This window comes from Gossypium hirsutum, chromosome D05 (assembly GCF_007990345.1).
Source record: "Gossypium hirsutum isolate 1008001.06 chromosome D05, Gossypium_hirsutum_v2.1, whole genome shotgun sequence".
Classification (NCBI taxonomy): domain Eukaryota; kingdom Viridiplantae; phylum Streptophyta; class Magnoliopsida; order Malvales; family Malvaceae; genus Gossypium; species Gossypium hirsutum.
In genome coordinates, this window is record NC_053441.1 from 19,620,263 (window position 1) to 19,647,435 (window position 27,173).

The window sequence follows — 27,173 nt, forward strand, 5'->3', positions numbered from 1 at the left end:
TATACTTTGTTTTCACCTATAGAGTGTTAGCCAGTTGTGTTAGAGAAAGAAACTCCACCACAAGTTCTTTTTTTGTGCCAATGTTAAAGTTTTATTTTATTTGCTTTCAATGAATGCCAAGCCGGTTTATCTCTACATCACTTACCCTGGAAAACGGATGAAGTAAAAAGAGAAAAGCCAGAACAGATGGGACCATATATGCAAAACACAGATGTCAGCCAAAGCTTTGTCACCTTACATATTGAACAACTAGTCTCAAAGGGATCGATGTTCGGTTTTTCCCACTGGTGCTTGGTATGGGTTTCATCACATGGGTTGTGTGAAAAAGGGACATATGCATGGCTGCCGTAGAACATGCAAAAAAACAATTTACCTGCCTACAAAAGTTACACACACACATATATAATAGCACAAACATAGCAGCCATTGCCAATATAAATAAAATATATGTCTTTATGCCGATATATATGCCACTGTCATTTCTCCAACTAGAGGCTGAAGTTAATTTGCCCGTCAATCCATCCCCACTTGACAAACTCAAGATAAACTAAAGTAATACAGAAATACATACAAATGGTCTAAAGAATAACCAAAAAAAAAAATTGTCCATTATCATTATACCAAACAAAATTTCATTGACACCAAAAACAAAATGTTATGCGAAATCATCATGGGATTTTCACCACATCTTCCAAATGATAAAATGTTATATCATACAAACAAAAAGATGAGCAACAAGGCTTTATTAACTTGAACCTATCTTTCTCTCTAAGTATAGACTGTTGACCTCTGAACAAAAGGAACTCAAATTCGAAGTGACTAACCTTCACATTCAAGACATAGAGAGAGAAAAAAGAACAAAAAAGCTAAAGAAAGGATAGGATGGGCGGCCCCCCCCCTCTTCCCCCTTCCAACTTCCAAAGCATTTTTGAGTATACGTATTTCTAGCATTTGCTTCGATCTGTTGTAACATCGACACGTTCTGAGAACCCCAAAGAGTAGGCCCCAATCGCCTGTGTATAAATATCGACATTCATTCCATCATCTCCAACCCCCATAATAAGCACAAGCAACATAATAAGCACAAATAGGGTCGACGTTCTTTACCATTGCAATCACTCTCATTTAACTTATCCATTCCTTTCCCTTTTTCCCCGTAACTTCTTTTATCCATAAAATCTTAAGATAGCCAACCTCTATAGCTATGTATAACCAAAAACCATCTTCTCCAACATCTTCATTTCTCCCTTGTACAAAAACCCTTTTCAACAAAACTGCGGATCTTCCCATTCCCAATGATGATGATGTTGAACTACATAGATTCCCTACTCTCTCTGAGGTATAAAAACAGCTTAAAATTTATATATCATCATGTTTCTGTAGCTGTTTAGAAAAGGATAACTTTTTTTTATCAATATATCACCCAATGACTTATTTATCTTGCTTTTGTTTGTTTTCAGGCCCTGGAAGAGATCAAAGCCATCGGGAAGATCTCAGGCCCGACAGCGATCAGTAGTTTACTGCTATATTCAAGAGCTATGATCTCCATGCTCTTTCTTGGTAACCTTGGTGAACTTGAGCTCGCTGGTGGTTCTCTTGCCATTGGTGTTGCCAACATTACTGGTTACTCTGTAATCTCTGGTTTAGCCATGGGAATGGAACCTATTTGCGGACAAGCTTATGGGGCCAAACAATGGAAACTCCTTGGGTTAACACTGCAAAGAACGGTGCTTCTCCTCCTCTCGGCTTCTATCCCTATCTCTTTCATGTGGGTCAACATGAAAGCTATCCTTCTTTGGTGTGGTCAAAACCAGGAAATATCATCCGTGGCTCATACATTTATTCTTTTCGCCATTCCCGACCTTTTTTTCCTCTCACTTCTTCACCCGCTTCGAATCTACCTCAGGACTCAAAGCATTACATTGCCCGTAACTTACTGTTCAGCCATCTCTGTGGTTCTCCACGTCCCCTTGAATTACCTCCTTGTTTTCCATTTCAAGCTTGGTGTTGCTGGGGTGGCTATATCCATGGTTTGGACCAACCTCAACGTCTTCCTCTTCCTCTCTTCGTTCGTCTACTTCTCGGGGGTATATAAAGATTCTTGGGTAACTCCAAGCACCGATTGTCTCAGGGGATGGTCCTCTCTGCTTGCTCTTGCTGTACCAACTTGTGCCTCGGTTTGCCTTGAATGGTGGTGGTACGAGTTCATGATATTGATGTGTGGTTTGCTTGTTAACCCCAAGGCTACCATTGCTTCCATGGGGATCCTTATTCAAACAACTTCTCTAGTCTATTGTTTCCCTTCAGCTTTAAGCGTTGGAGTATCCACAAGAGTTGGGAATGAACTCGGCGCAAACCGGCCCGGGAAAGCTCGGATTTCCATGATCGTCTCCCTCGTTTGCGCAGTATCGATCGGCCTCTCGGCCATGTTGTTTACAACCTTGATGAGACACCAATGGGGCAAGTTTTTCACCAACGATACCGAAATCCTCGAGCTTACAGCCGTTGCATTGCCTATTGCCGGGCTTTGCGAGCTCGGCAATTGCCCACAAACAACCGGTTGCGGTGTGCTGAGAGGTAGCGCCAGGCCGACCATTGGAGCCAACATAAACTTGGGTTCATTCTACTTCGTGGGGATGCCAGTAGCTATCCTAATGGGGTTCATAATAAAAATGGGGTTCGCCGGACTCTGGCTCGGTTTGCTTGCGGCTCAAGCATCATGCGCTTCCCTCATGCTAGTAGTTCTTTGGAGAACAGATTGGATGGTCCAAGTGGAGAGAGCAAGATTGCTCACACAAACAACAAATACATGTAACAATAAACCAGTCCCTCCATTGCTGATTTCACCTAAACCTAAAGAAACTAACAACAAGAAAATGGGTGATGATGTTGTTGAAGAGATCATAGTGTGCATCAATGATGAGCTTGTGAAGCCTACACTTGAAACACACCCTCTCCTATCTAACTCACACATTGATGAGCATTAACCAGAGTTTCAATTACCCTTTTGCCTCATTTTTGCCACCACCCCATCACATAAATTGAGTTTGATCTGAACATTTACTGTTCCTACTCTTAATTTCTACTGTACAAGAGAGCCCTTTTACTTATATTTTCTTGTTTTAACTTGATTTTTTTTCCTTCCATTTTTCCCTTTTTCTATTTAAGTCCCCATTATGTATTTAATAATGAATGTAGAATGAGATAGATATATTTAATTTACTTCTCCTTGGTATATATGTTTTGGACCGACCGATTGAGAAAAGTAAAGTTAAATAAAATAATAAATAAAGGGTTAAGCTGTCGGTTGTTTTAAAGATGTGTGGAAAGTGATTCTGCCTGCCTTTCTTCTTGTTCCCTTCCTTTTTAAGGCTGGAAACCCATTTGCTTGAGTAGTTCCTAAAAGGGAAATTTAGCATAATAACATATATGCAAAAAGTCTTAAATAATAATACAAATGATTCCACCCAATCAAAAATAATACTACAAATGTTAATGTTAATATCTCCGCTTCAAATTTATAAATTATTTTTTGCGAAATATAAAAAATAAATTAAGTTTTGATTGAAATGATAAAGTTATTTATGTTTAATTCATTCATAATTACTTAAAATTCTGTATCTAGAGCTGATTATACACTTATATTCTGACTATAACCCGTAATCCACTTACCTTGGTGGTTTTGAAAAAAAACCTTCAATTGTTAGTGGAAAGTGATTACTTGCTTGTTGTCAATATGTTTGTTTAATGGTTAAACATTGGAGACTGATGCAAGTTAGCAGGGCGAATTATTAAAGCACTGTTAGCTAGTAATGGACTATTAAGGTGATATATATTCCACGCACAGTAAATATGGTTGTTGATTTTATGACAGCTTTACGTAAGAACGATTCTATTGGCTTGAAACTCCATGAGTTCCCCCCCAAGTCGGTTGTTCTGGAAGTCCTATAAGAGAGTGTTGGTATTCAAGAGAAGAGTTTTCATGACTAATTGTATTTAGTTTCTTCGTTTATTAAAAAGAAAAAAAAAGTGTTTAAAATTATAAATTGCATTATGTGTATATTTTCTATTTTTATATAAAAAAAGTAAAAAAATACCTTGTAAATAATATAATTTATTTTCTGTAAATAATAATATTTTAATTAAATTAATGCTGCGTTGAGTATAGATTTTTTATCTGTTATATTCTAGTTGTTTATTTCCTTATTCCCTTAAAGCTTTCATTTGCTTTAAAATTAACAACAAATTTTGAAGAAAATTTATTTTTCTTTCCACTGAATTTTGTAAAAGCAGACATAAGATTTTAATGTATAGTTGTGTTTATTATATATACATGTTGTGCTTTAATATGAAAAAGGGCAAGTCTAAGCTCATGCTAGAATCTCTCATTGTAAGGCCATCCATTTACTACTCAATGGAGATGTGTATATGTATTTATTGTAAAGTGGAATAATTGGGTGTATTAAATGCCATCACCACATTAAATTAAAGTTCACACTCACTTTGGAAATTGAATATAAACAGGTGGACATCTTTCTTTTTCTCCTGCTAACTTAGTATAATATTATTTCATCATAAAAAATTTCTACTAAATAATTTACAATTTTTTCACTCATTTTCTGATGGATTTATATGTCATGGAAAACATAAAATAAAATGAGTTTAATTCTGCTTTGAATCCATGTAGTCTTTACACATTTTTGAAAATCAACCCTCTACTTTTAATTCCAAGAATTTAATCTATTTATTTGTTTGATTTAAAAATAAAAATCCAATTGATAACATCAATAAATTTGAATAAGTGATATCAACTTTTAAATTAAACCATTAAATATAACAACTTTAATCTGAGTCGACAACAACCTCGATATGTTACATTCAATATTTGAGGGCATCGCAGTTGGCATGGTCAATGAACAATGATTTTCTAACCATTTGGTGACTTGAATATAAGAGTGTCACACAATTCAAAATTGAGGAATTTTAGGCTTTAATTTTCATGTGATTAAAATTTTAAAATAAAAAAATAGAAAAATTATATTTCGAAAAACCCAAAGAGTACAAGGACCAAGGTCATAATTAAACCAATAAAGAAAACCTTGGGAAGAGAATATTTATGGAATACAAGAAAGTGTAATAATTGGGAGTAGTGTGAAGTAAGAGAAGGGTTTTGGTTAAGGGGGGTCCCCTGCTTCTTCTGCTTCTACTCAAGAAACAAAATCTACCTATTATTACCTGTCTACTTCTCACATGACACACTGCTGCCTATGCTTTTGGCAGTTTCTCACCACCACCACCACCACCTCCACCACCTTCCTCCACCACCACCACCTCCTAATCATTCTTATTTTTTGTCCATATAACATGTGCATGCAACACTAGAGTATAAGAAAAATAAAAGAAAAGAGGATAATAACATGCAAAGTGCTCCATTGTGAGTGGTACCTTCAACCTCTTCTTTATATATATATATATATAGCTCTTCCTGTACAGTATACACCACCTTTCTTTTGGTTTTCCTTATCTTCTTATCTACTACGTATCTCCCATATATCAGATATAGCATGCAACCGTGGTAAGGAATTTCCTTTAAAACGTGTGGCACACCATTTTTTTCCTTCTAAATATTTCAACTCCATGAACTTGGTTATGCTTGTATATATGCTCTACTGTTTTTCTTTTTTCTTTTTTATTTATTCATATATATATATTGTATATATTCCAAAAGTTGTAGCTTTTGGACTTTTTGGTCGTATAAAGTTGCAAAGTACTACATAGAAAGTTACAATGTCATATCCTCATCATCTTGATAATTTAATTTATATGTTAATCTTTTAATTAAACAACTTGTCAAATTAATTAATACAGAATTGCTTTAACGTCGGGATTGAAATGGGTCGGTGTTCAAAGTCAAGTCTAAAGAGGGGCAAGCAGGGGTTTTCATAATGAAAATTTTGTAATTAAGTCCCTTCATAAATGATAAAATTATAAGTTAATGTATGGTAAATTTTTACTTTGACCCCCAAAATGAAAAAAAGGTTTAATTTCTTAAAAAATGATGAAATTATAAATTAATAAAAATTTCAAAAATATAAAATGCAACCCCTACTAAAAATTTATAAATTCACCATTGTCATGACAATGCAGGATCCCCATCAAAGTCCCACTCCAATGTGACAATGAAATAAGTAAAATCCATGCAGGGCCACCATCTCCTTCCAAAGGTTTTCTTGTCCCATATATAGTAGCCAACTTAGGTTACCCTTTAGCCTTAGATGGACTTGGAACCCTTCAAAATTACATCAGTACACTAGATATTTTTATATTATATAATATCACACATTTAATTTCTGATATTTTTCCATTATATGGTCTCAAACTTATGTTAAAAATTTCCTAATGAACTACTTAATGTGACATTCATCATAGCATTCTTCACTCAATAAATCTTTTGTGAGTGGGTACTTATTTTAAGTGTTTGTTTTATATGTAAGTACGAATTTCAGCAAAAATAAATAAATAAATTAAAAATGCATTAATTTAATTTTGGTGTGTTTGAATGTTATCTCAACTAATGCGCAAAGTAATGGTTAAAAAGTTACTTATTTTATTTGAGGTATGTACTATGAAATTAGGTTTGATGAATAACAAAAATGTACTAAATAGTGACTCTATTTAAATATTGATTTTAACTCTAAAGATAATATACTATATACTACTCCAAATCCATTGAGGAAAACATTAACCACTTGAATAAAATAAGATTTATCCCCAAGCTAATTGATTAGGTTTCACCTAAAACTTAGGTAAATTTGGTTTCAAACCAAGTTATAAAAATTGGTTTTCTATTTTATCAAAAGAAAAAACAAAGTCAAAAGCTGAAAAATAGAAGCCATCCTTTTGGAGCTTTAAGTATAGCTTTCCTTTATGCACAATAAAGCTGCTAAAATTAAGATTTCTATTCTTTCATCATTTTAAAAGTAGGGATTTTTAAGAATTAAACTCGAAATTGATTATAATTATATGTATTTGCATTCAATAAACTATCACGTAATTATCTTATGAACATTTGAAGTAAAGAACATGCTGTGGAGAATCTGCACACAATGCCACCCATTATGGGGTATATCTATCAAGTCATCATTTGAATTCCAGCAAATAAATGTGAACTTTTAGATCGAATAAATTTATGCCATGTGTCATTGGTAGCCATTTCCAATTCTTTATAGGACAAGTGGCTCCTTAAAAACGTGACACGCGTCTCTAACATCGACCCACTTTGTTTGAACTTAGTAGTCCACCAATGGCATCATTTGGGGTGCCACAGGAATCCCATTTTCACCGATTAAAAAAATCCCCCAAGAAAACAACATTTCTAAACAAAACAAAGAAAAGAAACCTAAAAATTAATCAAACCGCCCCAATTGCTTGAAAATAGTGGAGTAGAGTGTTAATGCACTAAAGAAAGTGACCAAAAAAAGAAAAGCTAAAAGAACTAAGAAGGGTTACTAAAGAAAGGGTTTTTCAAGTCCTAATCAGTATATTAACAGATTGATTAAGCTACCACAACAAACAATTAGTACCTAAAACTGGTAAAGGTATATGTGCCATTTAGCTTATATTTTTGCCTTATAACAACGTCTTTTCAAAGAAACCAACTCACCATCCTTTATGGGCGGAAGCTGTGGTGGGTGGTCGGCCCTTTATCTTTCTTGGTTTCTTTTTCATTTCAGTGAAATGAAACTAAGCTATACCGCGGTGGCCAGTGGCCATCATCTTTTAAAACCATAACAAGTGTTTATAGGGCCTTGAATTTGTGTAAAAAAAAAGCTTGGAAATCCCTACTACTATGAGTACTATTATTTTTTCAATGACCCTTGGCCGAAAGCCACCCCTTTTTTGCGGTTATAAAAAATCCTTCAAAAAAGGTCTTCTCCTCAATGATCCATATTATTGATACGTGCTTTTCGTTTGCCAGTTATTGCCTATATTGTCAAAGCTACGCTTGTGAAATTTCGTAAAGTGATAATAAATTTGCATTGTCTTGTCCTGATTCATGCCCCCCCCCTCCCATGCAGCCATTGGCATCACCTTTGGGATTGCATGCAACCCTATATATCTAAGTGTACCCTTTTGGCCTATGCAGTGCATTTCCATGCCATGATATTCCTTCTTTGATCGATATTGACAGATGCCAAACCAGTACATAAAAAGTCAATCAAGTTGATAAAGTGAACATATGTTTTTCATGTGGATGTGAGATATCATGGCTTATTATTTGGAAGATGGATTACCAACTTTAGCTACGTAACATAAATAGTTTATACATACAGCATTTGCATCAAAATTAAGATAAAAATTAGGTGTTTAATAAGGAATATTCAGATAAATGAGTTCTTGAATTATTGTATGGGAAAAAAAATCAACAACTCTTACATATCTTACAGAATCTATGTACAAGATTTTGAATAATGGATGTAATTAATGCTTTGGAGCATTTTTTAGAACTAGGGAAAAAGAAAGTGCAAAAAAGCTAAAAGGTTAACCTATAGGGTGGGGGGGTGATTCTATTATATATATTATGTAGTGAATGAGATGGCCAGGCTAGCAAGCGATCAAAATATGCGGTGTTGGCCAATGAGCGATGTTAGGATAGGTAGCCATAGCTAGCTAGCTAGCTGTTTGGGATCATGTCAAATTACTTCTCCTTCAAAGATGCCACTTCTGTGGCATTTGGATGGTCACCAAGGAACATCAAAAAGCACAGCAGTGAACAGTTAAGGTAATGTCTTTTTCCAAAAGTATCCCCCTATATATTTATTACAAGTATTGCATGTTGCAAATGCATTTTGCTTTGCATATATATATACACACACACAAGTATGTGTGTGTATATATATGTCCGTAGGGTATATGCACTATGGGACCAGTATTATTTTGGTGTGGGGGTGTCAATGGCATGTGGTACCACTAAGAGGAAACGAGAATAGTCAATTGTTGTGTAGGGCAATTTGGGTTTGTAAAGGTTTGACAAATAGTAAGGGTATTTGATGTTTTGTCTCTTTGTGGAGAGCTATATATTTCAGTTCCTCTAAACAAGAACTCACCCAATCAAACCCTTCCCTCTTTTTGTTTTCAATGTTTTCAAACATGTCTAATAGCTCCACCCAACAACAAAAAAGTCAATCTTGGCACTTTTATATGATATTTTTGTTAATGTAAAAGTCAATGAATTAGAAAAGCAATACTCACCGAAGCCAGCCACCCCTGATGATCCAAGATAAGACACGCCTTTTACCACTAAAAGAGTGCAAAGCAAAGCTTTATAAGGATAAAGGATTAATCAATATATCGTTTTTTTTGTTTATATATGTTCTTGGGTGAAAAGAAATTGTGTAAACACTAAGTTCTTCAGCTGATAAACACGTGGATTGATAAGGCTAAAAAGGAGTGGGGGAGAACTATGTTTTTTATTTAAGTGTGTATTTGCTTTGCTTGATTATTATTGCGAAGTATTTTTTTGCAATGAAGTGAAAGCTAAGCAAGCAATAAAAAGAGATTCCCACTTCTGACTTAGTGACTTTGACATTTTGGGGGGGAGGGGGGGGTTGGCTATTTGGGAGATTCATGGTGTTTTTGACACTTTGACCTGATTTTCTTTTGTGGTTTGACTATATGTAAGCTTTAGGTGGTTTTACTTCATTTCTCCCTTTCTTGTTTCAACCACCCGACCAATAAGGGAGGGATTGAGAAAACTCAGTCCAATAAGCCATATAAAAAGTCTTTGGTACAATGGGAACCTGTTAAATTATGAGACATAATCTCATTGGAATAAAAGGAAAAGATGCTAAACTTGCCCTGTTAACATTCCCATTATGAGTGGGGGGTATTTGCAAAAGCTTTCAAACACTAGTGCCTGTAATGGCTGATGATTATGTTGAAGACCATGAGACCATTTTCAGTCAAAAACAGATTCTCCAATTACAGATAGAAAATGAAAAAGGTTTGGGCCTTTGAGCATTGGCAACGTGCAATAAGAAAGCATGCCCATTCCGATCAACACTAATCCTTTGGATAAATTGTTATTATACAAGCGACAAGAAGTTCCTTCAAGTAAAGTACCATAACATTGGAGGTTTGATGTTTAGACTTTAAGCGATGGTTTTGGCAACGAATGACACGAAAGTATACTACCAATACAATTATTGTCAAACAAATTATTGATGGCAACACAAGTCAAAGTTTGTAGCTTTTAAATCAAGTAACATATATGATATGTACTTGTGTATATGATCTACAATTGATCATGAACAAAAAAGATCCTATCAATTTACGAAGATCACCAAAAATCTGTATCAGATTATTGCATTTACATTCAAATCTTATTTGAGTTACAATCATCATAGTTACATTTCATTAAAACGATGACATTTAGCTGATAAGTTACTCATCAATTTCTTCTGTGAGTCAGGAATTGATTGGCATAAATTTCCACCTCAAAACTCAGCATTTAATAATTTGAGAATGTAAATCGTAAATTTTGAAGCCAAAGAAGTCTTTTCTAGCAGCAAGTTTAATTGGTTAATTGATAAAACTTTAAGCTAAATCAAATCAACACTCTGTCTGGGAATGGTAATAATGGACCTAGTTGAAGAAGACCCTAGCTAATAAGATAAAAGGAGGAAAACTTCAGAGACAAGTCATGATAAGGTTAGTTAAGAGTTGAGATTTCCACTTAAGTTTCTACCTTGGTAAAATGTCTGCAGGCAATTTTGAGATTATTTGACATTACCGCTAGAATTGTCTGGTTCTCTCACAAGTCAAAGAACCTATATAATATATGACCTTGAGGCTGAATAATGAGCACAGTTCTTATGCCAGACTCAGAAAACGTACGACATATATAGCACGCAATGCCACAAATAATTGCAGCATCTGTGACACCAAGACCCAATGAAATGAGAACAGCAGAGGGATGGGGGGGGGGGACAAGAGGCTGAGATTTCTTAAAAATAAAAAAAATAGAGAAGTCAGCAAAGTAGAGAAATAGTGATGAAAAAGCACGAGTCATTTATTTCCTACAATACGATATTTACCAGTCGTTGTCTTTTGAGTCCAAGAAAAACGAAATAGATATCAGCTACAAATTTATAGCAACTTTAGCCCACAGCGTTGGACCTATATCATATAGACAAGTTTCATGTCAATCTCAAATTTTAGCAGCGGACAATAGATAGTACAGAGGCACACAAAATGCACATACCCGATTAATTTGATGTCCATGCTGCATTCGGAAAATCTTAAACAACATATAATTGTTCAAATTCTTTTGTTCTTTCATGTGTAATTTAGATATGGACTTTAATTGGTCAAATTTTAAACCATATTAAAAGTTTAGGGTCGAGTCATTTGATATGTTTACATTGATTTTTCCTTCAAAATCGAAGGATTCCCTTTCGCCAAAACAAGGGAACCATGATAAGTTAATGCGCACCTAATCTAACTGGCGTTGATTCACATGTGCCGGAAAAACTAGCAGTAAGTTGGTTCTCAAATGTAAAGGGCGCTATGGTACAACCTTTGAAGGAGCTTGGAGGGAAGAAACAGACCACCTCTTGAATGGTGACCCCTTGCTGTTTCATGAGCAACTGGTTATCGTGTTATCTCATACTGATCTCAAGCAATGGTCATATTAGAGGCTCATTCATATGTTCCCCAGTGAATCAAACCCTTGCATGGGGAGTTGATCAGATCTGCATAATGCTCGAGGTTCTGCAGCCGGTCAATTTCTTAAAATCTTAGCATCTAGAAGTTATCACGTCAGAGTTGCTCCCTGGGCTGAAGAAGTTTCTGAAGGATGCAAGGTTCATACATGCGGTTGCTGCATATGGGACTCATTTGCAAGATGAAGAACAGCTAGTGTTGATCTGCCAAAATGTATAAACAAAGAGATATGAGAAATTATATGCACCATATGTACCAAAAAAAGAAAGATGCTTACAGTAAATGTCAAAAACTTTTAAAAGCTGGAAATGTAAGCAACTTTGTCTGAGTAATAACTTGTTTTAAAAGCTTGAAATACTAGTTGAACCAAGAAGAAGAAAAGAATGGGAACCAGTATTACATTATCTTCTTTTCAAGTTTTTAGTTCTCAACTAGAATAAGATGAACTGTACCTAGGCAGTGAACCCTTTCTAGTTGGTTGGCTTGCATAAGCAGCCAGAGAACTTCTGAGACTACCATATTTATTCAGTGCACTTTCAAGTTGTGGAGGCGGCAACTGCAAACACCAAACAGGAAAAGCACCAAACAGGAAAAGAACAGTGTAAACGTAAACATAATAACAAAGAACCACAGCTTCTTCATATGCACTTCGGAAATGGGGAATTCATATGCAGTGGATCCTGTAGTTTACCTGTAACAAAACAGGAAAAGAATGTGGTTGTGTCTGAGCCACAGATTTCAAGAACCCAACCCACAACTTTGGCATTCTCCAGACCTACGCTCAACAAGCAGACAGAATATTAGTTGACCCCTGGCAAGGTTAAACAGCATGGGTGTTCATACTTCCAAAGCTTACAAAGCAAACGATGGGTTGAGTCACTGACCTGTTTACTGACAAGTTTGGATAGGATTTCCATGACAAAATCAACTTGGATACACAATATATGACTCAGAAAATTATTTGGTCAATCTTTGCATCATGTGATTTCATTCATATGCTGATAGAAGCCATAAAGAATCATGCATGGGCAGTAGCTCCTGGTTTACAAAAGAAAATCGATTCAACAAAACCTTAAAATATTCACATAGGAATAAGAAATGAAATCATAATACAATCAACACAAATGACTTGATCATGCACTCGTACTTTGTTTTGGAGTTGAGAATCTCAAAGAGGCTCAGCAGTAGTTTGTCGCATATGATTCAATAAACATATGAAAACAACATTTAGATATGGTTTTTGATCAGGTCAAGAACGTCAAACTCACACAGACTCCTTGAACAAAAAAAAAGAAAAAAACCTTGCCGACTACAAAATCTTCCATTCCAGTTTTTACCAGGAAGTCTACATGATTTAGAACCAAAGTGTAAATGAAATGAACAATATTACGACTTACCATGGTGGGAAAAGCATCAATTGCCTGTATAACTGTTCTCATGAAAAGTAAAGGAAAAGGGATCTGATCAACCTGAATTCCATTGAGGAAAACATTACTACAAATGTAAAAGCATGGTATCAACCCCAGATACATAGTGCACACACATACCATCTGATTCAAGGCCTTAGCTAAGACCTGCTGCGTAAAAACTGTTCTCTGCTCGAAACAAGCTGAGCAAGCATCCAACCCCAGATACATAGTGCACACGCATACCATCTGATTCAAGGCCTTAGCTAAGACCTGCTGCGTAAAAACTGTTCTCTGCTCGAAACAAGCTGAGCAAGCATCCATTATCTGGAAAATTTTTAACAGAGAATAATATATGAATACTATGATAACAATGTGCGATAAATACAACCATTTATAAATCCTCAAAATGAACAATACTTAGAAGGGTTTACAGGTCCAAAGTTCTATTTCTCCCTATTTGGTTAAGTACCAAATTAATCTCTTGTAAGTATGGAGCATATAATATTATATATAAAATCAGTCGATCAGGAGGGAAATAAAAAATTTACCTTCTTGAGTGGAAGGCCACCTTTTTCAGGGATGACGTCATGGATGGCAACTAAAGCTTCGGCAGGGGTCAAAGCAGGACCAATGTGAGCTGAACCCTGTAAGAACCAAGAGCCAAAGGAAAACCTCAAATTACAATGTACTAATCAACATATTAACTCTGAGCAATGACTTGCAAAATATCCATAAAGAAAGACTCAACTTGATTGCTACTTTTACTAGTTCTTTTGCTTGCGATACAAAAAGGATGTGCATACTAATATCTGGACATAGTGCAACAAATATTGCTGAACTTAAATTAAAACTAATATACAGATAGGTTCTCTTTAACGCACAGTTATCGTGTTTCACTTTAATCATTTGTTTACTCTTATAAATACAGTGCGATTTTCTCTTTTCTTTTTGTAAAATTTGAGAAAGAAAATGGTAAATACAAAAACCCAGTAGCGAAAGAGTAATCACAAGGGGCATTGGCCCAAACTTTGAAAGTAAGTTCACTTCCCCAAGAAGAACAAAACTAAAACAAGCATTAAAGTTGCACATAAAGGTCCAGCTTCATGAAAGAAAGTGGACATTATTGTTTCCAGCTGATGTTTTATCAACCCAAATAATTATTAAGATCCTATAAACATATCTCAGTGAAGAAAAAAAATGCTAAAATTACTATCTTCAAGATTTGTTGATCCTAAACCTGCCCTGGTACTTCCTTCAGAATGATAAAACAATGTCGTAATGTGAAGTCATTTGTGGAAGTACAAAAATATGCAGACCTGATGTCTCCTGACAATTCATACCTAGGAGCTGAAAATGACTGGAATATGTTATCATTCTAGAAGAAATTGCAAAATTGTATCATTCACATGTACCTGTAATATGTGAGCAAGCGCAAGCTGGAACTTCTCCAATGGAAGGTCCACAAGCCGAGGAAAAACAGGTAACACCTGATAAAAGTTAATGAATACAGCCAACTTGAATAACGTTACTTTTGCAAGAAAATTAAGTTATTTAGCAGAGAGTACGAGCCATTTCATGGATGTGCAATGTGAAGTCACATCAGCACCACTAGTCTTTATATTTCAAATGCAATGAACATACAATCATGCTAATAAGCAAAGGAAGAAAAAAGAAACGGAAAATTCTAAACAAACCTCATTTTTGGAAAGAGAAGATAACATTGGAATAAGGATGGTGGCATCCAGCAAGTAATCAGTCACAAAGGTTCATATGGCAGAAAAAAGATCATAATAGACTGCAAAAGGAAAAAAAACATAGGAGCCGTAATGTTAGGGAAAAATGACCTTCAGCTTAGTTTCATACAAATGCTTCACAGTAGCTACTAAATCAGGAGAAGGAATTGTTTCTTGAGTCAGTATTTGCAGCACCTTACCAGGAAACAGAACTGCTATCAGTGTTATTCAACAATAAACAGACAAAATAAACTTCTAATGTAAACTAGATTTTCAAAATGGAAATGGAACTGGAGCCTACCAATGTCAAAAGATTTTCACTTCCTTGTGGTGGGTCAGATATTAGTTGGAGCAACTGAGAGCAAGACTGACCTAAGGCTCTAATTACAATAGGGATATGACGATGAAACACCTGCATCAGCGGCAAATAGAATACAAATCAAGAAACCAGTAACAGTTTATGATTAAATGAAGTAACAAATAGGTTGCAATGGAGGTTCATTTATTCAACCAGAAGTAATTTTCTTGATCAAGAAAGGATCACATTTCCAAGTTTAAATAGAGCAGGTGGCCAATCCAGCATCTGGCAGAATCTTAAGTTTTCTCATGTAACTACACAATATCTAAGTTCAGAATAAAAGCCAGTCACTGATTCTCGTGACATTCCAGACTAGTATTCAGAGAAAAGATAATGACATATCCAGCCTACAGTTTCACTAGAATGAGATTCTATTCAACATGGAGGTAAGTTGACTTCAGCCAAGGACCACGAACATTGAACTTCAAGGTAGCTAGACCTAATTCAATTCAGTCCTGATTTACAACCAAGAAGTCAACTTAAAAAGAATACTTGTTAGACAGCAGACAAACCAAGACCGTGGTTTTCTTTCAATGAGATCAAACCTCCTTGGATTTAGAACTTAATCTTACCTACAAGCACTTTAATCTCACATTTGTATAAGACACGCTCCATGGCCAAACTCAAACTTTCAAATCAACCTAACTGCTGCAAGCTCAGAAAGATCCAATGTAAAAATTACTAGAGGCCAGGAAATTACTAGAACTATGGGGCCTTTAATTAAATTGAAAAATTAAGTTCTGGACTTTGGAAGTGCTGTATTTATATTACAAACCTGTTTGGTATATAAGTAAAAATTAAGTACCAAAATATAACCATATTATTAACGGTAAATCTTGAATTTTGAAAATTATTCATTTCATAATTTTAATCTTATTAATATTATTAATAGAATATTTCTCATATTTTGTAAAAGAAAGAAAGAAAGAAAGAAAGAGATAATATATGTCAAAATCAAGTAAAATAAAAATGAAAAAGCATTTTTCACAATAAGTGATAAGTAACTCTCGGCTAATTATCCTATTCAACACTCGTTTGTTGAAAATTTTGTATCATGTAAAATTTAATATGAGGCTAATTATCCTATTCAACACTAGTTTGTTGAAAATTTTGTATCATGTAAAAATTAATATGAATTATTAAACACATTGAAAAATATAATGTTGAAAATTTCAATGATTTACCAAACATACCCTAAGTCACATACAAACTATGTCACTTTCAGGAAACACATGCTACTCTATTACTTTCACTGAGCCTATAAAAAGTTATAAACCATGCACTATGAAGCTACATCAACCTGTCACACACCAGAAAACAGATTATAAGGACAAACAGCATGGTCTAATTTGGTAGTAATAATTATATAATGAGTACTATAAAAACAGAAAAGAGATACCTGCTTTACAGTTTTTGGTGCTCGCCCATAAACATCAAATAAGAATTGAAGAAGACTAGGCTTCTGAAACCAAAAAGAAAAAAGACCATTAACCGTAAGACACATGCCAAAAATAAGCATTAAAAGACAGCAATAGTCAAGAGAGGCAAACCTTTGTGCATAAAGCAAAAAACAGAGATGAGTCTTTGAGCTTCAGCAAATGACACTACTGAAGCACTATTAGTTGTCGACTCTGCAATCATGGAGTCAATTTCGGAAACTCTGGGCTCTTGAAGTTGGCTGCCAGTAGTGGATGTATCTCCACTTCCCACCTGAGAAGAATTTTGGGCAAGAAAATACAAATTTGAAACAAATTTAATACTAGCAAAAGGTCTAGATTTTTATGAAGCAGTACATGCAGAAATGTGTAGGTTGTGTTACTTGGTGATATATGCTATAAATAATGGTTCACGTTCTCAGGGCAAGGCATGCAAAAAAGAACTCACAAAATAGAACTTGACCGCATAACACAAAAAGTGTATGAAAATTTTAAACATACACAAAGTACCTTGTGAATAAACAACAGAAATTGCTAATAAATTATATGCACCAAACACCAAGAAGATACTAATCCAACTTTATCTCACATCCTATGATGGTGAAATTTATAAAAGACACCGGTTAAATGTTGAAATTCGGCACACTTGGAAAAGCAAACAAGGAGCTTATAGAATTTCTCCCTAACCTTCATTTCACCTCTTTCATCAGCGGACCCAGAATGCAAAAACTCTGCACCTGCAGCATGCCGATCAACAGCAGAGAGCAACATATTTGTTGCAAATTGCTCAATTTCTCCAGATATGTAGTCCAGCTGATAAAGTTTTTTTGCTACCTGTGCAGTATAAACTTAGAAAATTGAGAAAGGACGGATTTTTGCTTCAGCAGAAATCTTGAAACACTAGATAGCAGAAGCACAGGACATTGTAAAGGGGCAAGTTCTATACCAGCTGGATGGCTTTGCCTCGAATGTCATATTGAGAATTAACGGTCGTATGCAAGTCAGTATACCCACACGGCCTAGCACATTGGCGTGTCACTTGGCCGTGTGACCCAACTCAGAGAGTTACACAGCCACGGGCACGTACACAGGTTGGGACACGATTGTGTGTCCCTATTTCAAATGTCTGCACAGACTAAGACACGGGCGTGTCTCTTGGCCGTGTGAATCACCGGTCTGGCCACATGGCAGTGTGACCCCTGCAGCTTTGAAAATTTTTAATATTTTTTGAAAAATTCTATAAGTACTCTATCTAGTCCCTACTTGTTTCTAATGCGCATTTTGAGCCCCAAGAGCTCGTATAATAGACAATATGTTTGATTTCAATTGGTTTCTGACATGAATGTTATATGATATGAAATGTCTATTTATTTGATCTGTAAACTTCGGTAATGATCCATAACCTTGTTCTTGTGACGGATACGGGTTAGAGTATTACATGATAAATGATAAAACTAATATATTTTAATTATATTCTTAATGCGTTTTTGGATGATTATTATGCAAATTAGTGAATTTAATGCTCTTAATCGCTTTAATTTATATTCTTATATTTAAGTGAGCATTTGGGAGCAAAAGAAGCGAAAATCGGAAAAAAATGGCAGATTTCAGGAGCCACACGGGCTGGACACACCTGCTTCCCAAACACGCAGAAAAACTCAATTTTCAGGTTTTTTGAGCATTTTAAAGTCTATAAATATTAAATAGAAGAAGAGATATGGCGGCCATCAAAGAAGATCGAAGAAAACACTCGAAGAACACCATTAGAAGCCAACTTCGGAGCAGATTTCCATCAAGATCAAAAATCTCCTTTTAATTTCTGTTGAAATTTTTATGAGTTTCTTTATATCTTGTAGTTATTTTGACTTTGATATGTTTTATTTCAGAATTATAAACTAATTCCCTAGATACCTAGGGAAGATGAAACATATGATGAAATCTATTAATTAATTTCTGTTTTACGCGATAAATACTTGATTGTTGTTCTCAATTATGTATGCCTATTTCTTATTTTGATATTTTTGGGATATTAATTAATATTTGATGTGTTTAATCAGTGGAGCAAAAGTCTCTATTTAAGAGTAGATTTAGCATAATTGAGTTGAGTTGCATGCATTTAAATTAGTTTAAAACACATAACTCCAATTTGTCAACTAAATAACAGGAATAACGGTAATAACTAATGCTTTTAATCCTCATGAATAAGATATCTTTACTCAACATAGTTATACTATTGTTCAATAACTGCATTTACTTTTGTCGTGAATTTTAGTTAATACTGAAAACACATAGCAGCAGGAATACAAGCATGACGGAAAATTAACGAGGGAGATGTATTAAAAGAAAGGACAATGAACTAAATCTAATTAAACATTTTTTTATAGTTACAAAGCAAAAGAGCAATGAGAAAAATTATTATACCTAAGAACTTGAGGAGCTGGCTGCAGTGTCCCGTCCGTTTTGAAGTACTGATGCTCCAATATAAACATATGGGATGTGAGATATCTTCAGCCAGTCCTCACCTTCTCCTTTCTTGCATCGTTTTTCAAGTTCAGGGCAATCTTGAATGGACAGGTGTTGAAGTCCACTCAGTTGCTCGATGCCTTCTGGAAGAGACTTTATATTTTGGCAGTCTGAAATTGCCAAAGATCTTAGAGAAATGAGGTCCTTTACCTTCGGCAGTGCCATGATCTTTGGACAGATACGGATTTCCAGATTTTGTAGCATCTTCATATGTTGAACTCCGTCTGGGAGAGATGCTAATTCCGGGCAACTTAAAATGGTCAAGCTCTTAAGCACCAAGAGATTTTGAAGGCCATCAGGTAGAGAAGCCAGATTCGAACAATACATAACTGTTAGGCGCTCAAGGGCCGTGGCATGCTGCATTCCTCTCGGCAAAGAAGTAAAGCCATTACAGTTTTCGAAAGAGAGGGATCGGAGAGAGCTCAATCTTTCTAAGCTTTGCTCTGGCAGAGTAACCAAAGAAGGGCACTCGATGATTTCCAAATTCTCTAGAGAGATGAGATTTGCTAATCCATGAGGCAAACTGTCTAGCATCGCACACCAACCAATTTTCAATGACTTCAAAGCTGTGACTCTCCCCAAATTAGCAGGCAATCTAGGAAGCATGGGACAAGAGATGACTGTCAAAGACACAAGAAGCAGACAGTTTTCTAGTAGTACTTTTGGCATGAAATCTAACTCACAGAAAGAGTCAATAACAAGAGTCAAAAGTGTTCTTAGATCTGCTGCAGATCTAAGTAACAATGGATTACAGTCCTTCAGCATTAAGTGTTGAAGAGTTGGAAACGACGGCATTGTCTTTAAGAGTGGACATTTCATGATGGATAGTCTCTTGAGGCAAGGAAAACCAAAGGATGGCATTGTTTTTAAGAGTGGACAATTCATGATGGATAGTTTCTTGAGGCAAGGGAAAGCTTCTGTTGAACCCATGCCTTCCCAAGTTCTTAGTTCAGGGAAGTCTTGAAGGGTAAGTTCATTCAATGATGGAAACGGACACATAGCTCCACTATAGAACTCATAATCGATTTTCACCACATTGTCCATCCCTTGGATGTTGAGACACTTGAGGAATGGAAGTTGGCCAAGCATGGGGAGAGTTTCAACAGTTTTGCAATTGATTAACTCGAGTACTGTCAAGTTGTGGATTGCATCGGACTCCATCCAGAAGGGGAATTCGCATCCCAAATATCCTTTTATTGACAACCTTCTTATATTCGGGCTTGGTTTAAGCCAGTTTATCAGTTGTTGAGAAAGAAGTTCTGATTGTCTTGTTTGTCTGGATGTGTTTTGATTTAACTTGCCCTCGCCGCCATCACCCCAAAATAGATCCAATGTGCGAAGTTGCAAATGATTCAGAACCAAACAATGTTCAAATTCTTTGGCACCGCGTGGCATCCTAAATGATGGATCTCTACAATTCTGTTCAAATTCTTTGGCACCGTATGGCATCGTAAGTGATGGATCTGTACAATTCTCGAGGTACTTAATTTTCAACTCACCTTGAAGATTTTTTAGGTGACGAAGCAAACGTAGGTTCTTACTAGAAATAACTATTGGTAAAGTCCGAAGCCTCACCATAGACCACCAACAAGCAGGCAAGCTAGCAAGCCTTGTACAATCCTTTACGTTTAAATGCATCAGGTTTACTAACTTTACTATTTCTCCAGGTAACTCTAGCAGATTGGTGCATCCTGAGAGGTCAAGAGTTCGCAAATTGCACAGATGATCAATTGTCTCCGGTAATGTTTGGAGAGGAGTATTTGAGAGATCAAGATATCTCAAATATATCAGATCACCGATTGATCTGTGCAACTTTTCGATGCCACTTCCACTCAAATTCAGAATTTTAAGGTGCCTAAAACACTGGACTAGGTTTCTTTGGGCTTCCATTGATATATCTCCGGAAGCCAAGAAGTTGAGGGAACACAATTTATGTGCTTTGTATAAGGCTTTTGGTAGGAGACTAGACCTGTAATTATTCTCTACCAATGCGTATCGAGTTTCTGCAAGATTATGACCAGTAACCACTTGTGCCTGATCACTGTTTTCTATTGTCAGGAACTCTTTTCCAGCTATAAGTTTTGCAAGATCATATATCAAACTGGGTATTTTGAACTCCCCTGCATCACTACTGCTTGTGAGTTGGAAAAACGACATCTCCAGTAAATCATTAAAGCACTCATTGCCCATCTGCTCAAGCATGTGAGGATCATCACCAGCAGATTGAACTAAGCCCCCAGCAATCCACTGTTGGATTAACTTCTCTTTATTCAAATGATAATTTCTAGGATATATGGCACAGTATGCAAAGCATCGTTTTAAATTTGATGGCAAGTGATTGAAACTCAACCTCAGGACTGACAATATTCTGTTCTCACCTGTATCAAGGCTCCATAGATCACTCTCTTGCACACGCAACCATTCATCTTCCTCTCTTTTGGACCGTAACAAGCCACCAAGTACTTTAGCTGCTAAAGGCACGCCTTGGCACTTGTCTATAATCCGCAGACTAATAGGCAATAGGTTTGGAAAGTCATTTTCTTCTCCATATGCAAAAGCTTGCTGCTTAAACAGAGTCCAGCAAGCATCTTTGGCTAGGCCTTCCAACAAGTGGGAAGGAGCATTACTCATTATAGAAGCAACTCTTTCAGTCCTGGTGGTGACTATAATCTTGCTTCCTTCTGCTCCACATCTTAACAGGCTCCGTACTTTATCCCACTCTTCTTGATCATCGCCCCACACGTCGTCCATCACAAGTAGATATCTTTTTCCGTATAATGAGTCTCGCAGCTGGGATTGAAGAACACCCATATGAGAGGATTCGCATCTATGTTCAGTCAAACACTCCAGAATCTCAGTCAGAAGCCTCTTTGTGCTGAAACTGTCATACAAAGAAACCCAAATTTTCTTATCAAAATGACCATCCAGCCTCGGATCATTGTAAACTAGTTGAGCAAGGGTTGTCTTCCCGATTCCCCCAATCCCAACGATTGGAATCACCCAAGTATCAGCACCGGATGATAATAACAAATCAACAATCTTTTTCACGTCATCTGCTCGACCATGAACTTGTGATTCATCCACGTCAGGTCCAGTTTCACGCTTCTCTCTAGTATCTGATCTTTTATAAGCTACCACATCTTTGAAACTGAAAGTAGACATCTCTCTTTCTATATCGTCCAATCTTTCAATAATATCTGTAAGCTTACCTCGCATTTCAAAGCTACTTAAGATGGATTGAATAGCGAAAGAAGTGATCCGAACCTGCCTTCGAGTTTCTTTACTTATCGATGACTGAATTCTTCTAAGCTGGTCTTTGACTGGATCCTTCCAGTTCCAGGGCGAATATTCACTTGGAACCCTTTTCTTCAGCGAACGCCTCAGCAAAGGTTGAGTAGTGATCTCATCCAAGAGATCATCAGCATCATAAACCGCATCCCTAAGCTTTGACAGCCAAATCTTCACCCTATTATCATTTAGTTGTCTTTCTTCTGCATCTTGAATTACAGCTTGAATGATGAACAACTTATCTTGTAACTTCTTGATATTCTTCTTCTGAACTTTAGGAGTTTCCACACCGTTGACATAAGAAGCCAATTTCTCAGAGATCACCTGTAGAAGAGGTGATACAATTAAGGAAGCCACCTCCATTCCTGAATGAGAGTGAACCTGATTGTGAAGGAGAAAAGCAGAAGCAAAGTGAGTGAGGAGACAGCTGCCGACACAGGAATGGGTGATTAAGTGAAAGAATGTGAGGGAGACTACCACTGGCAACAAGCTAAGTCAAGATCTAGCTGTTTTGAATGAGTACCGTTCGATATCTGCTTGAAACTTTAGATCGAAAAAGAGAACAGTTTTGTACGTAACTAAATACGTGTACAAATCTCAATAATTTAAAGCTTGAATAAATGAGTTCACTTCAACTTTTTTTTATCAATCAGATGAAAGAACCATATGTTCATTTCCGTGATATGAAGAGCGATGTGTTTTATTTTGATAGGTTGAAATTAATTTAACAATAAATGTTATTGCATTTTATTATTGTTTATATTTTACCCCTATAAACAATGATGAATAAGTAGCTTTCCTATATAATTGGAACGTTCAATTTTATATTCCGGACACAATTTTCCTTTTATTTATTTTTATTATTTTAATACAATACATTTTCTCTAAAAAAATAAAAAAATTTAAATTCTATTGATTTATATTTTAAAACATACATATTAAATTTATTTTTAATTAATATTATTTAAAGGTAAATAGATTAAATTACTTGTAAAATAGATGTCCATATTACTCCTATAACTTCTAAGATTTTTTTTTTTGTTAACTCTTGTAGTAATCCCTAAAAATTTATAGGTTACCTTGATTATATATATTAGAGTTTTGTAACTTATGATGATTAAATGCCTATAAATAGATGACACGTATAAGCTTTTTGATATCTCAGAGTGAAAATTGAATCATCTTTTTGTTTTTTTACTATTCTCTCTTAATTCTCTTAATTTTCGTTACTTAAAAAAGTTTTTTATTATTTAATTTCTCGGTAATCCTAAATTATATATCTTTATCCTACTTTTTTTTCATTCTTAAAGACATTATTATAATTATAATTCTATAAAATATGTATCGGTAAAATTATGTTTATCAAATATTTTCAATCTTGTCTTTCCTTCATTTATTTTCTCTAGTGTTTACGTAGATGAAATGTTTTTATTTTCAATATTTAATGTTTTAGTAATTGACAATTTAGTTGTTTAGTCATTGGACTAAATTATTAATTAGTTAATAATTAAGGTTGTTCATATTTTTTAACTTTTTATAGTGAATTTTGTTTGTTTTAATGAAAAACATGAATATTCATCGTAATTTTATTAGATCCAAGATCGATAGAAACACATGTCTTGCAAATAATGCTACAATACATACTATACTAAAAGATCAAAAATATTCTTCTCATTTGATAATGAGTGATGCTTATATTAATACCATATCATGTAAGTCAAAATTTATTAAAAGTTTTGAAAGAGCTAATATATTATTATCCAAATTGATGATGCTTTATTTTCTACTAAATCTAAAAGAAATTTATTGAGTTTTAAAGATATTCGCCATAATTTTATTGGATCCAAGATCAATGGAAACATGTGTTTTGTTAATAGTGTCACAACACATGCTATACTAAAATATAAAATAAAAAAAATTCTCATTTGACAATGAGTGATGCTTATATTAATAAAAGATCAGGTAATTTAAATTATTGAAGGCTCTGAAAGAGCTATTATATTGTTATCCAAAAGGATAAAAATTGTCATTGATGATACTTTATTTTCTATTAAATCTAAAACAAATTTATTGAGTTTTAAAGATATTTGTCTTAATGGATATCATATTGAGACTATGAATAAGAAAAATATTGAATACTTATATATCACAATTGTTAAATGTGGAAAGAAATGTGTTTGGAAAAGACTACCTGCTTTTTCGTTAAGTTTATACTATACACATATTAGTGCAATTGAGGCACATGTTACTACAAACCAGAAGTTTGTAGAACAACATACTTTTACTATTTGACATGATCAGTTAGACCATCTCGTATCTATTATGATCTACAGGGTTTGAACTCATGTTATCTCAATGCTAAACATAAATTTTAATCACTTCAAATTTGACGTGCGTGATCTATATGAAAGAAATATGGAATATGATAGTTAGATCATTAAAATGTGGGATAATGTACCATTTGACACTTGTACTATCAATATATCTTTTTTTATTAATCATATGTTTAGTTATTTATTTTTATTTAATTTTTCACATGATATTATATTATCAATATGGACTTGATGACCTAAAAAACAATTCTACCTATCAAAATTTCATTGACTGGTTTAACAATTCATTAATGGTGTCAACCCCAAGTACCATAATAAAACACGTATTAATAATTCATGTGCCACATTTAAAATTTCATGAAAGTACAGGTATCATAATAAAACACAAATTAATAGTTTAGATACCAAATGAGACATTACCCCTTAAGGTATTGATGGTATAAAAATAAGTTTTATGAAAGGCATATATTATGATATAATAAGTATTTGGAAAGTGTAAAACGCATGAATTTGTCAAATTCATAAATTCCTGAAGAATTTCAAGTTTACTATTAAATAGGCCTCCAGCAAATATATGCACTTGATAGGTAATCAAGAATATGCATGTGTATCATCACTCAATTTACACTATTTTTAAACGCTATTTTAAAATATTTGCATTTGACTTCACAAAATTTCTATCTTAAAGTATCTTTAAAAATTAGATAAATGATGTTTGATCCCTCAAAATATATATATATTTTGAACTTGGGTCATTGTAAAATAATTAGTTTGAAATTATAATTTTGATAATACTTTTGGTCTAAACCCCATTTTATTGGATTCAAATTCAAACACTCTCAACTCGTCAAAAGGATTCTGATGACTGAGCCTAAATCAGAGGAAGACTTTTAAGTTTGGAGCCCTACCTTGTTTGGTCATGAAGGTTGCCCATAGAGGTTTCATATTTTAATTACAACACTCGTTTTCTAGTTTCGTTTAAACCATTGAAAACAACCCTTAAATATCTTTTCATTCATATCTCAATTATTTTTAGTGATTTACGTAATATACCACTTCTGTTGCTTCTTAAACAGCATGCATATTCTTTAGTAAAAATTGATTAGCTTTCTTTACAAAACTCAAAATTCGCTTCCTTTTATTTTCATTCTTGCATTATTCATGCAAAGTTTTTCTTCTTCATCTACCAACCCTTAGATTCAATCCAAGATCATATTTTTATTATCAATTAATCGATAATACAACAAACCCAATATTTTTACCAAATCGATTAATAAAATCCTAAGAAATTTCATAAATTTTCTAGCTGTTCTCCATAATAATGTCATCACAATATATCCAAATAATTTCATTATTTATCAAATGACAGCTTTCTCTTACCTTTATCTTTAAATTGGAAGACCAAAAATCAATCTCCCTCGTTCCTCTTCTCTTTGCAGCATCTCTTCTTTTTCACTCGACTTTCTTCCTTCCTGTATGCTTTGATAAGAAACTGACGATTAAGTTTCCTTTTTTTTTAAACCCCCTCACATATTATTTACTCATGGGCTTTTGTCAAAACTCTTACAAATATGATTGGGCTTTATTGGTTGAGTATTACAATTGGTTGATTGGATTTTTCGCAGTCTAAGGGAGGGAACATTACCTTGATTTCCTTTCTAACGACAGATCATAGTGTTACAAATGTTTTTTGTTGCTACCGTTGTTTGTGTTTCTTGCGATTTCATCATCCAAGGACTGGGGGTAATACCACTGCTAAGGCCCAATTTTGTCCGGCCCAAACAAAAATCAGATAAAAATAAACAAAACCAAAAATAAATAAAAAGTTCAAAAATGCCAGTCCATTTACAAAATATGAAACCCAAATTTATAGGCCCGAATGGCCCAAAATAAAAAACCTAATGGCCCAGTGGCCTTACAACTTAAACCATCTTTTAGTAAAACCAAAAAACCCTAAAACACCCTACGCCGCACCCCCCTTCGCATGCACGCCGCCCGAGGCTCCTCGTCCCGTGGCCTGACGCACCTTTGCTGCCGTTTCACCAAAATGGCAAGGGCAGGCTTCCTTCCTGGTTGTTGAGCCTCCACCGTCACCTGCAAAAACAAAAAGGAAAAGGATAGACGCAAACACGCCAAAGTAACAGGAACAATAGAAAAAAATAGAAAAAATGTATAATGAACAAGTGTGTAATGGCTATAAAAGCCAGAAGACAGATGGTATTCGGGGAATAATTTTTAAGAGAACTGAGAAATTTAAAAGAAAAAAACAAGAAGAAGATTAAAAAGTTATTTATTTATTTATTTTGCGAAAATATAAATAAAATAAAGTTTTCTTACCTGCGCCGTTTGCTCTTCGCCATGCAACGCCG

General features: G+C 34.8%; 3 protein-coding genes across 11 annotated transcripts; 1 reads left to right on the top strand and 2 right to left on the bottom strand.

The window, feature by feature from the left end:
• Positions 1-702: 702 nt before the first annotated feature.
• Positions 703-3,317, top strand: LOC107905196 (protein DETOXIFICATION 48). The gene is made up of 2 exons (XM_016831785.2): positions 703-1,339; positions 1,461-3,317. The coding sequence occupies exons 1-2, from the start codon at positions 1,205-1,207 to the stop codon at positions 2,985-2,987; spliced, it is 1,662 nt and encodes a 553-aa protein (XP_016687274.2). The 5' UTR covers positions 703-1,204; the 3' UTR covers positions 2,988-3,317.
• A 7,022-nt stretch (positions 3,318-10,339) lies between these two features.
• On the bottom strand, positions 10,340-13,114 carry LOC121203318 (symplekin). 2 transcript variants are annotated; one of them, XR_005914033.1, is made up of 6 exons: positions 12,872-13,114; positions 12,609-12,762; positions 12,416-12,499; positions 12,177-12,280; positions 11,264-11,927; positions 10,340-11,178 (listed from the first exon to the last, which is right to left on the bottom strand). XR_005914033.1 is itself a non-coding variant. In XM_041094207.1 (5 exons), exons 2-5 carry the CDS (start codon positions 12,639-12,641, stop codon positions 11,867-11,869), a joined length of 282 nt encoding a protein of 93 aa, XP_040950141.1. In that variant the 5' UTR covers positions 12,642-12,762; positions 12,872-13,113; the 3' UTR covers positions 10,340-11,866. The 2 variants fall into 2 exon arrangements, 1 of the variants encoding a protein (XP_040950141.1); XM_041094207.1 differs by having other exon boundaries at positions 10,340-11,927; positions 12,872-13,113.
• Positions 13,115-14,827: 1,713 nt separating this feature from the next.
• On the bottom strand, positions 14,828-23,012 carry LOC107902605 (putative disease resistance protein RGA3). Of its 8 annotated transcripts, none has more exons than XR_005914030.1 (7): positions 19,082-23,012; positions 17,607-17,859; positions 17,348-17,494; positions 16,775-16,934; positions 16,624-16,686; positions 15,168-15,278; positions 14,891-14,928 (listed from the first exon to the last, which is right to left on the bottom strand). XR_005914030.1 is itself a non-coding variant. In XM_041094206.1 (2 exons), the coding sequence occupies exon 1, from the start codon at positions 22,832-22,834 to the stop codon at positions 19,082-19,084; it is 3,753 nt and encodes a 1,250-aa protein (XP_040950140.1). In that variant the 5' UTR covers positions 22,835-23,012; the 3' UTR covers positions 17,604-17,859. The 8 variants fall into 8 exon arrangements, 1 of the variants encoding a protein (XP_040950140.1); XR_005914031.1 differs by lacking the exon at positions 17,607-17,859 and adding an exon at positions 15,797-15,872 and having other exon boundaries at positions 19,082-23,011; XR_005914027.1 differs by lacking the exons at positions 14,891-14,928; positions 17,607-17,859 and adding exons at positions 14,936-15,061; positions 15,797-15,872 and having other exon boundaries at positions 19,082-23,011.
• Between the last annotated feature and the right edge of the window lie 4,161 nt (positions 23,013-27,173).